The 15,708-nt window shown below is 30.8% G+C and overlaps 2 protein-coding genes across 2 annotated transcripts; one reads left to right on the top strand and one right to left on the bottom strand.

Annotated features, from left to right (window-relative positions):
- Positions 1–265: 265 nt before the first annotated feature.
- Positions 266–10,830, bottom strand: LOC146951455 (uncharacterized). The gene is made up of 4 exons (XM_085748738.1): positions 10,073–10,830; positions 9,301–9,765; positions 1,111–1,860; positions 266–720 (listed from the first exon to the last, which is right to left on the bottom strand). The coding sequence occupies exons 1-4, from the start codon at positions 10,827–10,829 to the stop codon at positions 266–268; spliced, it is 2,427 nt and encodes an 808-aa protein (XP_085604864.1). The 5' UTR covers position 10,830.
- Positions 10,831–12,696: 1,866 nt separating this feature from the next.
- On the top strand, positions 12,697–15,601 carry RBL5 (RHOMBOID-like protein 5). The gene is made up of 5 exons (XM_085747448.1): positions 12,697–13,197; positions 13,740–13,903; positions 14,011–14,189; positions 14,545–14,801; positions 15,107–15,601. Exons 1-5 carry the CDS (start codon positions 12,926–12,928, stop codon positions 15,183–15,185), a joined length of 951 nt encoding a protein of 316 aa, XP_085603574.1. The 5' UTR covers positions 12,697–12,925; the 3' UTR covers positions 15,186–15,601.
- The last annotated feature ends 107 nt before the right edge of the window (positions 15,602–15,708 follow it).

Here is a 15,708-nt window from a genome sequence, read left to right as displayed (position 1 = left end):
TATTAATCTTAGTATCTTCGTATATATCCTGCATAGTTTTCACTTATCATCTAACATAAATTTTTCTCAAAAATCAATGGCCAACACTTTCAACATGGACGTAAGAGAGGATCTACCATACACATGTAATCAACATTCTATCAATTTCTCAAGTTCACAGTATAAAGCCAAAACAACATACATGACATGATTAGATACAAAATTGCAATATGGATTTGATAATTATATGATGTAACATACCAATGCATAGAGACATACCATAAACTTAATTAGTAAAACCTATATGGAGGGTCTCAAACAGCTCCTCAGCCATCTTGTATCCAGCAACATATCCGAAAAGCTTTAAAACTTCATCTTCATCAAAGTAAGTAAGCAATCCGTAAATCGTCAAAATCAAAAGAAATCCGAGAACCTCCAAAGAATTTTCAGTATTTTCTTCCATGTTAGCTTTCAACTCACGCGCTAGCTTCAACGCTTCATCTCTTACACAAGATTTAATATTTGGTGAGATTGTCATCAGTTTTTCTAGCAGATAGATGCGGCTTTCATCAATAATCACAGCTTCGTCTCCCTTCTTAGGCAGTGGAATAATGGGGTTCAGTATTATATCCAAAACGATTTTTGCTGGATCTGATGATTCTCGCAAATTATCTAGAATGTCAATTTCCTCACTTGCTCCATCAATGGTGATGCTTAATTGATCATCCATGTAAGATGTATCTGCATATTTAGATAGCAGATAGTTAAGCTCTGTGATCAAATTTACAGAAACAACAAAAAACGAAGGTGATCATAGGAATTAAAAAAGATATATACTAACAGTTTCAAAGTCGATATAGAACCTTAAATGAATCACTGGAGTATTGTTTAATTGATTGATAATTATATCCAAAACTACACTATTGGCTATATGCTTGAAAAATTTAATGTACATTAATATAGTAATCTATCATTAGCAGTACCATATTAGTTTTAGGATTAAAATACAAGAGTTTTTTGCATTTAAGAGATTCTAAAAATGTTCATAAAATTATTAAAAATATCCACATCCATAAAAGAAGTTGTTGAAATGAAATTCTTTCAATAAAATAAATGAATAGCAACATTTACCAAATTCTTTTTCTTCATCATATTGTTTCTCTGTGAACTCAAGCTCCTTTGGTTGTCCACCAAAATTATTCAGCTTTGACTTAAGATCCTTGATTTGTACTTCAATCTGATTCTCTTTTAACTCGAGTGCTTTGACAGATTTGAGATTATCCTCAACTTGCTTTTCGAATTGCTGCATTTTTACTTCGAATTTCTCTTCCTTTGTTTCAAACATTTTCACTAGACCTTTAAATTCCTCCTCTTTTGATTGGAACTCCTTCACTTTTCTTTCAAATTCCTTTTCTTTTGATTCAAAATCCTTTTGTTGTCTCTCGAAATGTGTTCTTTCTGATTCAAAGTTCTTTACTAGGCCTTCAAATTTACCCTTTTTAGATTCAAACTCATTTACTCGACCATCAAGTATATTCTTTTCGGTCTCATGTTCCTTAACTTGAGTCTCCTTATTTTCTAGCTCTTTGCAGCACTTCTCAATAGCTCTCTTTATGGACCGCAATCGCCTCGCTTCTACTTGTTGTCTGTTGCATTCCGCAAATGATTTTTTTAACAATGCAAGTTCTTTCCTCAGCGAGGAAAATGAATTATCAGCTGATTTTCCTGGCTTTTTATTTATATTCGATGAAGGAAGATCTTTAAATGGTGATGCCTTTGATTTCTTATTCGAAATTTTCAAGGAATTGTTGCTATCGAATTGCCTCTTAACTGGCAGTGTAGTAGTATCCATCTTCTGAACACAAGCATCGAAATTCATCATTCAACTATAGAATCTGAAAGGAAAAAAAAAATACATGAGAAGAAAAAACCAACAAGCTTCCTTGAAAAATTTATAGTCCAAACTCAATCATTGAGTAATACACACAAAGAACAAGGACAACGTAAACAGATGTAAGCGTTTCAACATATAAATATACACTTTTTTTGAAGTCTAAGATTGCAAGGCATTGATTTTTCTTGACAAAGACATCAAAAGCATGAAAAATAATAACAAGAAGTAGGGTTTTAATAATTAGTTCCAATTGAGATACTTACAATACAAGCAAAGAAGGTATTAAGATCCTACAAACATCCTAGGCTTCCAACAAAGATTCCTTTCGACAACAAAGAAAACACACTGGTCCTTAAATTCGATTGTCCACTATTTAATTTATTTATTTTTTTTCCTTAGAAAAAGAGTTCTAGCACTTTTTTTTATTATTAGATTTCTAGCACGATTCAATATTGTTTGCCAAAATCACGATCGATTCAAACCCAAACATAGACTTTTATAGATGCTGTTACATATTGAAACAAGAAAATTTGCATATAGATAATAAAGTAAAGCTGTGAGTAACTAGTAACATAGTCTAACTAACATGAAATCACAACTTGAAATAAAAATAACAAAGGGAAAAAAAAGTGTAAAGAGCATACCAAATAAGCTCTTTCAGAAACCGTTGTTTCTCCTTAGGGGCTTCTCTATATTTATAGTTATGAGATGAGATGAGATAGGGGTTTTGGAGTGATTAAGTAACAACTTTTTAGCGTGAGTGAGAAGAAAGTTAAAAAAAGCGAATCAAATCAAATCAAATTTATACCAAATTTAAAAACTAAGCTAATTTTACTGAAACAGTTTTATTTGATTTGAAAATATATTATACTCACATTATATATTTTCAAACTAAATCTAGCACCCCGGATATTTCGCGAGTGAATTTCGTGAATATAACAATTTTATTTTCCCTCAAAAAAACAACAACAAAAAAAATTGACAAAAAAAACAATTTTATTTATCTATTCTCTAATTATAAAACTTATTTATACCAAAAATAGAATCTTACCCCTTCTTAATCTTATGACACGTCATCAAAATTATATTCTTTTGTTTATTTTGTTTCAACTTCCCCCTATTTGTTCTCTTTTAAAAACAAATTAAAACAAATTCACTCAATAAAACACAGTAACTTAATCAACAAACAAACTTAATTTTAATCCCAATCTAAACAAATTTTCTTATAATTCAACTTTTATAATTCAACTTTTAAATATCTAAAGAGTTAAAAAAAACTAATTATGAAAGTTAATGATCAATAAAAACACAATTTTCCCTAAAAAAAAAGTAAAAACACAATTTTGCCACATCTTAATATTTTGACACCTCAACTTATATTTATCTTTTTGAGTCTTTTGTAACAAAAGAACCTATTTAGCTAAGAGAGAACATAAATTTCAAAAGATTGATATGATTTTGCAACAAAAAGTTTCTTTTATATTGATGTATCTTTTTTTGGTGGTGGCCGGGGTTTGAACCTCAGACCTTACATATATTATGCATTGTCCCTACGAGATAAGTTCACGAGGACTTATATTGATGTATCTAAACAAACTACAGTATATTATTTTTTTAAAATGATTTTATATTACCATAAACAAACACAAAATAGATTATGATATTTTTATTAAAATTTAAAAAAAATCACTAAATTATTGAATGTCAATATTATTTTTATTTTAATTCATAACAAATAAGCCCTACGGGGTTTGCTATAAATCTAAAAAAAAAAACTTTAAACAAGAATATAATTTTGTAACACAAAATCCATTTTATATAGTTGTATCCAAACAATTTTTTTTTCAAAGAGGTAAAAAAAACTTTAAACAAGAATATAATTTTGTAACACAAAATCCATTTTATATAGTTGTATCCAAACAATTTTTTTCAAAGAGGTAATTGTTATTATGATAAATAAACAAACACAAAACTGATTCCAATTTTTCAAAAATAATCTCTAAATGATTGCATATCAAAATATATATAACTTTTTATTCAATATCAAAATATATTTTTATTTTATTAAACGCGAAACATATATTCAATTTACATTTATTAAAAATAAGTTTTGTGATTGTACCAATTTTTTTATGATGTTCATGTGCTTTTATCTAACACTGAGTCTATTCGATGCACATAACTAACTTCCTATGATTTTATAGTTTTTAGGATGCAATAGAACTACCTTCCTATGAGTTTTTCTTTTGTAGGTAATCCAATGAAAAAAATGACAATTGTTTGCATATTTAGACTAAAAAAAATATTCATAAATACATTTCACTTATCAATAAAATAACAAAATATGGTTGAGACAGTTAACTTCGATACTAACAAAACATTGAAAAAATATTTTCATTACGAAAATCAAATAAAATTCAATAATTTCTGATTGATAATCACAAAATAACAAAACATCATTCTTAAAAAAAAATAACATAACTTCAAGAAGTTACAAAATATTTATTACAAGGCATATATCTATTTTTCAAAAAATTAGTCATTTTCAAGATTGCTTCTTTTCTAAAAATACTCAGTCAAAAGAAAAATTATATTAAATAAAAAGAAATAGATAAAGAGTCTGAGGGCATTAGACCTGACTCAGGTACAACTCAAAATGGGGATACAACAAAATAAACCAGACCAAGTGGATAAACCCAAATCTATCCTAACAAAAATTCACTAATCACGGGCGCAACCTAGCAAACCCATATACGGGCGCGAAACCAGGTTACAAAAAAATATGAAAAGTGAACCTCTGCGAAAAACAATTAATGGATCGACCATCAACGCAGTAAATAATACAGTTTTAGAATTTATAAACAGGACTCATAACGACATCTTTATCAATATGAAATCTTTACTATTTTAAATATTTTTACATATAATTACACTAACCTCCCTTAAGATCTTCTTAAATAACACAAAAACCCGCTCTATTTTTTAACTAAATACTAATCTCCTTTTTTTTATCAAATTGACAAGCACTTCTTTTATAATATAACATGGTTTAAACTCTGTTAATTCCATTTATTTTGAGCAATTAACTTCTTCATACAAGTATGAAACTCATTTAATTTTCGACCATTTTGCTTTCCGTTTTTCATGTAGGTATTTTTCCCCAACTTATTGTTCCTGGGTCAAGGTGGTTTAATTTATTTTTAAACTCTAATGTAATTAAACGAATATATCGAAGATTATTTCCTTTTCATTGATCAACCACAATGTCCACCCACCAAAACATTTCTCATTTCTATATTCTTTTTTGATCTCTTATGTAATTGTCGACGTTAGATTCTATTTGGTGGTAAAAACAAATGTTGTTATTGTTTCTCCATTGCGAGAAAAACACTTCATTTAACTTATTTGCGAAAAGAGAAAGCTGATACAAACAAACCAAAATGACTAATTAAATTGTATATTTACAAAGTGATTAAAATGGATAAAATGAAGGGAGATTGATGTGTTTCAAAAATTAGAAGGGATGTCTGTGTTATTTAAGAAAATCTCAAGGGAAATCAAAATAATTTTCCCTTTTATCATTAACGTCGGCTTTATCATTGGTTTTTTCTTATCTTCTCAATTCATATAACATTGCAATGTGCTTTGATGCACACCCCTCGCTTTGTATTAGCCCGTGCGGAGCACGGGCCCGTGCTTAGCACGGGTTAGTTGGTAGTGATATAATAAAAAACATGAGATCTTTACTATATTTTTTTGGTTACAGATCTTTACTATATTTAATATTTTGACATATTTTTTCTACTACGCTATAATATTTAATAAAAATTATTTCAATGTTTTTATCATTAACGTCAACTTTATCGTTAATTTGTTTCTTATTTCTCAATGCATATAACATTGCAAATGTGCGTAGCACGGGCCCGTGCTTAGCACGGGTCTGTTGCTAGTTTGCCTTAAAAGATGACATTATGAGTTTTTTATCAGAATTTCATCGGAATGAAAAGTTGACAAAAGGAATAAATAGTACTTTCATACCTCTTTTCGCCAAGGTCGAAAGCCCTCAACGGCTAGCTGATTTTCGGCCTATATCTTTGGTCGAGTGTTTGTATAAGTTATTTATTGTCTAAGGTGTTCGTACCAAACAAACTGAGAAGTGTGATGGGCAATATATAAGCTCATTCAGATTTTATTTAAGGAAGATAGATTCTTGATGGAATTCTAATGGCAAATGAATTGGTGGATGATGTTCGGCGCTGAAAACAACAAGAGTAATTATTATTTAAAGTTGATTTTGACAAGGATTTTGCTTCGGTCGATTGGCGGTATCTGGATGTTGTAATAATTAAAATGAATTTTTCAACTCTTTGGCGAAAATGGATCATGGAGTGTTGATTGTCAGATATAGATAAGTGTACCAAATTGTTTACCAAGTAATAAAGTGTAAGTAGAGTATCGTATCCACGGGGATTGTTGTTTCAACTAGGCAATTCACGTTACTTATTTGAGAACAATTAATAAAAACAACAAATAAAAGATAAAGGGGGGTTTTGCAATTTACTATGTGTGCAGCATATCAAAGGTTTAGAAGTGATTTGTTTTGATTACAGAATGTTAGCGGCGGTTAGGATTCTTCAAATCCCCTCTATTTGTTTGTTAGAAGAAATTAACAATCAAGCATTATTAGTTTTTAGCTTTTTCTATCTAAGTGATGAGTTCGTGGTATTTTACTATCTATCAGTTGTCAAGTTGCACCTATCACACGGGTTCATACATGTGGGGTCTTACTCTCTCAGAGGTTTGGGTTTATCGCCCTCCAACTGTCAGTTGCAACCTTACTCCAGAGTTTCTACACGGTTCAATGTTTAGGGTTGTCAGTCCTATAGAGAGATACACTTCTGCGCGTAAAGTTACGTTTAGGTTCTTACTTTCTCAGAGGTATTTGAAACAATGACGGATATTAGGGTCCTAAGTTCTCTGTCCTGAAGGTACCCTCGTCTATTTAATTTTAGAAGGACATCAACATATTCTCCCTCGCGGTAGTTCTACAAACGAGCAGCCCTATCTCGTCTACCTTACCACGGATTTTACAAAAATAACTGAAAAACATGCTAAGAATAATGTATGATGACTTGTCATCAAATGTGTAACCACGGCTTCTGTGTTAGTTCCAGTGAATGGGTACCCGACCGACGAGTTCAAATTTGAAAGAGGATTACGACAAGGAGACCCCCTCTCGCCTTTTTTCTTTTTGATAGATATTGAAGGCCTTAATATTATGATGAATGCAACAGTTGAGGCGGGTCTCTTGACGAGTTTTAAGGTTGGTCGCTTGGATAATGTCTCGATCTCTCACTTACAATTTGTAGATGATACTTTATTAGTGAGAATCAATAGTATCCGCTCACTTACAATTTTGTTTTAAACTATCATATGTGTGCTTTTAGCTAGCTCTTCTGGTCCCTTTGAATAGAAGACATCATATTGTTTTTGATTTCTTGTCCTCAAAACTAGCATATATCTAGATTGTTGTAGTGTGATTATTGAATAATAATCCTGTACAAATTACTGCGTCTTTGAAAAAATTAGTGTGTAGAACAACATCGCAACAATCTCTCTCAAAATCCAACGCATGGGTAGGGTTTCGCTTCCTTGTTCGTTCATTCCTGCCCATTTGATATTGCCTAAAGTCATATCCAACAATCTTCCTTGGCGAACATTAAACCACTACGAGTGTGTGTATATATATATATATATATATATATATATATATATATATATATATATATATATATATATATATATATATAATATCAAATTACTTCTGTCAAAAATATATATCGAAATAGAGACACACTATATACGTTAACACAGTACATGATTATATACTTGGGTTAATTATGTTTTTGGTCCCTACAAAATTGCGACCTTCTAAGTTTAGTCCTTACTTAATTTTAATAGCATTTTTAATCCCTACAAAAAATTTCTGCACTCAATATTAGTCCTTACTCAATCCAAATTTGTTTAATTTATGCTTAAACTCTTAAGTTTTTCAACAATTTTTTACAAGCGTGTTAAGAACGTTATTAAAAGGTCCTCCGAAAAAAATATCGCAAAAATTTGATTTCTACGTCCATATTTTTGTTACTTATATCTTAAACTTTTGTCGTTTTAAAAAATTCATATTTAATTTATTTCATGTTAAAAAATTATAGATTTTAGTAAATGAACCTTTCATAGTGTTCTAAACTTGTATAAAAAGAATCGTTAAAAAATTTAAGAGTTTAAGGATAATTAAACAAAATTTATTTTAACAGGGACTAAAATTATAAGTAAAATTTTTTTTGTAGGGATTAAAAATGCTATTAAAATTAAGTAAGGACTAAACTTACATGGTCGCAATTTTGTAGGGACCAAAAACATAATTAACCCTATATACTTCTGGAAGTACCATTAAGAAATTAATTTAAATTATTATTTTATCCTCACTTTGGAAAGAAAAGCTAAAATTGCTTCAAACCACCTTAACCGAAATTTGAAAATTGATTCGTCACATAGTATAACAGAACTCTAACTATTTTCGTTGAACTCAACTGATGTTGTAATCAATGGTTAATTTAATTCAACAAAAAATAAGTTTTCAGCTACACAAACCAATCTCAATACCCATATTAGCTCTTATTTCTTTGAGATGGATGGTAAGAGTGGATAACAAGATAATTCAAACTAAAATTGATTGTCATTTTCACATTCAACTTCGTTACAAAAAAAATGAGTACACGCATGAAAATGTTTCTACGTAACAAAACCCTCGAAAATTAAATACAAAAGAAAGAAAATCTAAGAATCCAACAATAAATTTTTCTAGTGCAAAAACTTGTTGATTCTTCTCGGCCAATTAACTTAATCAAATTTCTTCATCTTGATTTCTCCAAAAAATCTGCAAGTTGTAAGAAAAATTCACATCATTTAAACTTCTACAATGCAGGCTAAATAAGTTCTTGTTAACAAGAAACTAACAAATTGGTTTGAATAATTCAAAATTCATCAAACCATTTAGAAAATGAGAAAGATACATAAAAAGATAGATAGATTTCAAGTCTATTTCATTTTCCAAACATTAACACACAAGATACCAATTTTCTCTTAACAATTGACAAAACTGTTGGGGGAAACAAAATGAAGCTAATTATTACATAAGTTTAATTTTGTACTAAGTTACCAACATCTCATTACATCTTATTAATCTTAGTATCTTTGTATATATCCTGCATAGTTCTTACTTCTCATCTAAAAATATTTGACTTTGGCAAATTTAAACAAGAGTTTATTAGGTACAAAATTGCAATATGGATTTGATAATCATAAGCATAGATACAAAAAGAGATATATTGGTGACTGACAAAAGAATTTCTAAATCAACATACCAGAGACTTTATTTGCAAAACCCAGGGTCCTACACAGCTTCACGGCTATCTTGTATTCAGCAACAGACGCAACAGAAGCAAAAAGCTTGAAGACTTCATCTTCATCAAAGTAAGTACGCAATCCATAAATCGACAAAATCAATAGAAATCCGAGAACCTCCAAAGAATTTTCAGAATTTTTTTTCATGTTAGCTTTCAACTCACGCGCTAGCTTCAACGCTTCATCTCTTACACAAGATTTAATATTTGGTGAGATTATCATCAGTTGTTCTAGCAGATAGATCCAGCCTTCATCAATAATCACAGCTTTGTCTCCCTTCTTAGGCATTGGAATCGTAGGGTTTAGTATTATATCCAAAACAAGTTTTGCTGGATCTGATGATTCTCGCAAATTATCTAGAATGCCAATTTCCTCGCTTGTGCCATCAATGGTAATACTGAATTGATCATCCATGTTAGATGTATCTGCATATTTAGATAGCAGATATAGTTAAGCAACAAAAATTGAAGGTGACAATAAGAACTAAAAAAGATATATACTATGAAAGCATGTAGAGAAAAACATTATACTAACAGTTTCAATGTCAATATTATAGCCAAAACTACAAATAGGACTTTTATGTGTGTGATATTGAAACTGGACAAGCTTTTCAACTATATTGACTAAGCTATACTACATTAACATCACTAAATTTTTATTTTTTTTAAATATGTAGATCAGGTTATTAAAAATATCAACATCAATTAAAGAAAGATGAATAGCAACATTTACCAAATTCTTTTTCCTCATCAAATTGTTTCTCTGTCAGCTCAAGCTCCTTTAGATGTCCACCAAAATTATTCAGCTTTGACTCAAGATCCTTGATTTGTACTTCAATCTCATTCTCTTTTAACTGGAGTACTTTGAGATTGTCCTTGACAGATTTGAGATTGTCCTCAGTTTGGTTTTCAATTTGCTGCATTTTTCTTTCAAATTCCTCTACCTTTGTTTCAAACATTTTCACTCGACCTTTAAATTCCTCCTCTTCTACCTGGAACTCCATCACTCTTCTTTCAAATTCCTTTTCTTTTGATTCAAATTCCTTTTGTCGGCTCTTGAAATGCGTCTTCTCTGATTCAAAGTCCTTCACCAGGCCTTCAAATTCACCCTTTTTTGATTCAAGTATATTCTTTTCAGACTCAAGTTCCTTAACCTCGGTCTCCTTATTTTCTAGCTCTTTGCAGCACTTCTTAATATCTCTCTTTATAGACCGCAATCGCCTCTCTTCTACTTGTCCGTTGCATTCCTCAAATGATTTTTTTAACGATGCAAGTTCTTTCCTCAGCGAGGAAAATGAATAATCAGCTGATTTGCCTGGCCTTTTATTTATATTCAACGAAGGAATAGCATCTTCATCTTTGTCACGATCATCATATAGTGATACCTTTGATTTCTTAACAGGAATGTCCAAGGAATTGTTGCTATCAAATAACCTTTTAACTGGCAGTGTAGTAGTAGCCATCTTCTTAACAGAAGCATTAAAATCCATCTTTCAACTATAGAATCTAACAAGCTTCATTTAAAAAAATTCTAGGTCAAACTCAATTATCAAGTAATACATTAAACTACAGATGCAGAATTAGAATCAAAAGATAAACACAAAGAACAAGGGCAATGTAAACAGGGATAAACTTTTCATCATATAAATATAAATATACACACTTATAAGGTTTAATAAAAAGTTCCAGTTGAGATACTTCCAATACAAGTTAAAAGGTATCAACATCCTTAAATAACATGTAAATAAAGTACAAATATCCTATACAGCCGATTGAAAATATGTATCTATAACAAGAGAAAACACTGTCATTCCAATAACTATGTATTGTTTAGATGAACGATGAGTTTGATAAAATCATATCATGGTGGTAATACTCTAAAAGTGTAGTTCTGTTTTTGCCAAAATAATAATAAATCACCATAATTCTGACAATCTCACTATCAATCCAAACATAGTTTATACATGCTATTAGTGTACAACACATGAAGAAGAAGAAAAAATACATGACACAAATTCTACTAAAACCAATCTAGTATAACGTAACATTCATAGAAGGAGGCAAGGAGCATACCAAAAAAGCACTTTCAGAAAGAAAAAGAAAAACTCTTCTTTTTGTCTCACTGTTACGTCTGCCTTTAAAAACTCATTCAGGGTCTCTATATTTATAGTTATGAAATAGGGTTTTGGTTTTATCAACAAGAAACTATTTTTTAGGAAGCATCCGGTTTTATTTGATTTGAAAATATAATATACTCTAGTTAGAGGATATATTCTCAAACCAAATCTTATTTCAAAAAAATATATATTTTCAACCCAAATCTAGCACACGGTTTTTTTTTAAAGAAAATCTAGCACACGGTTGAAGGGTTTTAAATTAGGAAAAAATATTTCATGAAATAAGGAAGAAGTATTTTCGTGAGTTACTATTTTCTTTTTGAAATAAAAATTAGTGAGTAACTACTTTCTTTTTTTTAAATAATTCCTGAGTGACTATTATTATCAGTCTTTTTTTTTTTTTTAAGGCAGTTATCCCTCTTCCAGAGATTTAATTTTCAAACTATTAAAATCAATTAAATGTCTCTAAACTATTCTTTCATCCAAATATTTACTCCCTTGGTTAATAAAATTAGTTGTTTTTCATGATAGTTTAAGTATTAGATACATGTATTTTTCATAATCTGGGAAAAAAATTTACTGAAAAATTCAATCAAATCATTTCATAATGTCACCAGGTTAGTTTCTAAAATATCTATTTGTCATGATTTGATTGGATCCACGTGTAAAAATGTTATAAAATGTCAGCGTATAGAAATCAATCTCATAAAAACATGGATTGACGTGCAAGTTAGTGTTCATCTTTTCGCTAATATAACATATGGTTAAATATGTTTGTAGTCTCGTTAAATATACCAACACTCGTTTTTAGTTCCTCTAAAAATTTCCTTCGAACAATGACATGGCTTCAAAAAAGTCACTTGGACCCGATATGAATGACTTAAATTAGAGGGACCAAAGTTCGATGGAATTTTTTTAGTTAGAATAGAAAAGAAAGTTGGTATATTTAGAGGGACCAAACTTATATTTAACCATATGACATAATAGTGTCGTAACAAATTATTATAAAAGGGGCTTTAAAAAAACAAAAATTAAATCGTTGTCGTCTTTCCTTGCAATCTAATTCGGTCTCTGACAAATAAATAATATCAAATTAGTCACTGACGTTATCCTACACGAGACAAATTAGTCCTTATATTACAATGAGAGTCAGGGTTTGAATTGAGCCTCTTATAAAAATGTTTGATAGATATATACTAATTTGGATACTATGTTATATCAGGGGACTGAATTGGGCGCAAGATAAATGTGAAGAAATAAATTGGATCATTTATTCATAACATAATGTAATAAAAGGGGCATTCAAGAAGAAAAAATATCCTATTTCTGTTTGGCTAGCCAACCCAAACAAGACTCGTCCGTTTCATTCTTATGTATTTCCCTTTGCCAACAAAACATCCTATTTCTGTTTCTCTGTCTCTGTATGTGCATATGCATGTGCATGTTTATTACAATCATCACAACCTTCCATGGGGAAAAAGTCGCCGTTCTCCGATATTGAGGCGGCTCGTTATCCCCCGCCACCACCGCCTACTTTCTACATGCCACCGCCAACACAATGGTTCTCATGGTTGGTGCCACTCATTTTTTTAGCCAATATTGCAATGTTCGTGTATAGCATGTATATCAATGATTGCCCTGGCTATTTGAATGAAGATGATTGCCTTTGGTATCAATATTTGGGAAGATTTTCTTTTCAACCTTTCAATGAAAACCCTCTCCTTGGCCCTTCTGTCCGCACGTGAGAATCTTCTCCCTCTCAATTTCTCTCTCACATAATCATCATCATCATTTTAAATATCATGGTATAATGTTCAACAATGTACCTGGCTTTCTCATTAAAATATCATGGTATATTGCATTTTCATATTGAAAAGTTAAGATTTTTGAAATGATGAACATTTAGAATTTTTGAATCATCAATTTGAATGATTATGTCAAATGCATGTCCTGGATTACTTCCATGCATGGGGTTTTAAAATGTGGTTTGCAACAGCAATTGCAGCCGCAATATAACAAAAAATTGAGGTCTCTGCAATGACGTCGCAGCTACAATATCAACTGAATCGACCGCATTTTGCCGAAATATAAAAAATTGCGGTGCGCAACAGCAATTTAAAACTATGCTTCTATTGTCTTACTTAGATGGTATTCAACATAAGACATAAAATGAAAATGCCTACAATACATGCATGCATAGGAAGAAGACGAAAAAAACAGTGTTAAGTTTCATCCTCTTTTGTCAATTGGTTGTTTTAGGGTTATTGTGTTTACATTCTGCAGGTTGAGGGTATTAGGAGCTCTTGAAAAGGACCTTGTGGTGGGTGAAAATGAAGTATGGCGGTTCTTTACTTGCATGTTTCTTCATGCAGGAGTTATACATTTACTTGCCAATATGTTTAGTCTTTTATTCATAGGAGTTCGCCTTGAGAATGAATTTGGATTTTGTAAGCATATCTCAATTTCTATTGAGTTTTTTTTTTCAACAAGTTGAAACTCTTTTCTATCTTTGTTTAGTTGATTTACTTATTATATTTATTCTTGGATTTGGCAGTGAAAATTGGAGTTCTATATTTGCTTTCTGGCTTTGGTGGAAGTTTGTTATCTATTTTGCATTTGGGAGATGCTAAAGCACCAAATACCGTATCAGTTGGTGCATCGGGTGCACTTTTTGGACTTCTGGGAGCCATGCTTAGTGAGCTTCTAACCAATTGGACTATCTATTTAAATAAGGTACTTTATGATGATATATTTTGTTGTCTTGAAAGAAAGAAAAAAAAATACATAGGGTGGGTGTGTGCCAAAAAGGACAGTGTTCCGTGACTCGGGGTGCAGGGTGGAGAAACCCCTTACACAGTACAGTTCAAAGTTAATCTTGTAAATTGGACTGTAGCATTTAAGTACTGTAAATCATAAGCTTGATTATAAAGAGGCGTTGTAGCCTCTACGGTCAAAAACACAGAGACAATTTGGTCATATCAAGTGATCAAATATGTGTTTTCTCTACTTGCATCTTTTGTATCTTTTTACTTTTGAACCAGGGCTGTTGTTCTAACAGATAGATTTGAAACCATGTTTACTTCTACAGTGTGCAGCTCTAACAAGTCTACTTCTCATCATTGGCCTAAATTTGGCTGTTGGATTTATACCTCATGTGGACAATTCAGCTCATATAGGAGGATTCCTATCAGGATTTTTCCTTGGTTTTGTTATTTTAATGCGCCCTCAATTTGGTTATGTGAACAACAAATATATACCACCAGGATATGATGCAAAACGTAAATCCAAGTATAAAGGCTATCAGTATTTCTTCCTGGTCTTGTCAGTCATTACGCTACTTATCGGGTAAGTAATTCATGATTTTCTTTGAGTTCAATTTCGATACAGTGTTGTCAATGTAAACAAATTTACACCGCCAAACAAATCACTATCATTTCATGTGTGTGACTTTTTGAATACTTATGATTAAAGTCAAACGTTTTTAATAATTTGAGGACTTTGATTGATTGGCAATGTAAAAAGTATCAACAGTGACAATGTATATAAATTTAATCATTTCTTTTTTTATGTTCAATTATAATGATGGAATTTGAATTTAATCTGTATTGGTTAACCTCCTTTAACTTTTGATGTAATTGCTCATTTGACAGATATGCCTATGGCTTAGCTACATTGTACATAGGAGAATCAAATGATGTATTTTCCTTCTTAGCGAATACTGAAAGTTAACTGATTCTGATTCCACAGCCTGTTCTTTCAGTTTTCATCTACTGTCCAAAATCGCCCATTTGAAAGTGTATACCTCCAATTTCTTTTGATCAAAACTTGTACATGATCGCAAATGCTTCTCTGAATTATGGTTTGTACACTATCCAGAAGATACAGATACAAATTCCACTGCATGAGATGATATCACCAACTATACAATTATCTATATGACCTTTATATGGATATAGGAAATTCCTAGTATTTTGGTTCATGTGGAATAGTGTTTGTGCATTGATCATCGTTTAACAAAAAATGTTCTGTTCTGTATTCTAGAATCGACTATATGTAGATACATCATCAATGAATATTTATTAATTTTTCGGTGGAATGATTAGTTCATCTAATAGGAACAAGAGTTGAGGCTTTGATTCAGTTTACTTATTATGTGCACTGATTAAAAACTTTTATATTTCTTATAAGTACTTAGAAGTTGGAGACTTATTTTAAGGATTTGGTGCTTTTCTTTTTCTTATATATAATCGTT

This window comes from Medicago sativa, chromosome 2, assembly GCF_051527215.1.
Source record: "Medicago sativa cultivar Bolivia chromosome 2, Bolivia_mono, whole genome shotgun sequence".
NCBI classification, from domain to species: domain Eukaryota; kingdom Viridiplantae; phylum Streptophyta; class Magnoliopsida; order Fabales; family Fabaceae; genus Medicago; species Medicago sativa.
This window is presented reverse-complemented; position numbering and strand designations above follow the sequence as displayed.

Excerpts from the sequence above, each read along its gene's own strand:
- LOC146951455 (XM_085748738.1), bottom strand. The coding sequence starts at position 10,829 with ATGGATTTTAATGCTTCTGTTAAGAAGATGGCTACTACTACACTGCCA. Across the intron at positions 9,766-10,072 it reads TGATGAGGAAAAAGAATTTG|ATACATCTAACATGGATGAT; the intron begins GTAAATGTTGCT and ends CTAAATATGCAG. Across the intron at positions 721-1,110 it reads TGATGAAGAAAAAGAATTTG|ATACATCTTACATGGATGAT; the intron begins GTAAATGTTGCT and ends CTAAATATGCAG.
- RBL5 (XM_085747448.1), top strand. The coding sequence starts at position 12,926 with ATGGGGAAAAAGTCGCCGTTCTCCGATATTGAGGCGGCTCGTTATCCC. Across the intron at positions 13,198-13,739 it reads CTTGGCCCTTCTGTCCGCAC|GTTGAGGGTATTAGGAGCTC; the intron begins GTGAGAATCTTC and ends TACATTCTGCAG. Across the intron at positions 13,904-14,010 it reads TGAGAATGAATTTGGATTTT|TGAAAATTGGAGTTCTATAT; the intron begins GTAAGCATATCT and ends TGGATTTGGCAG.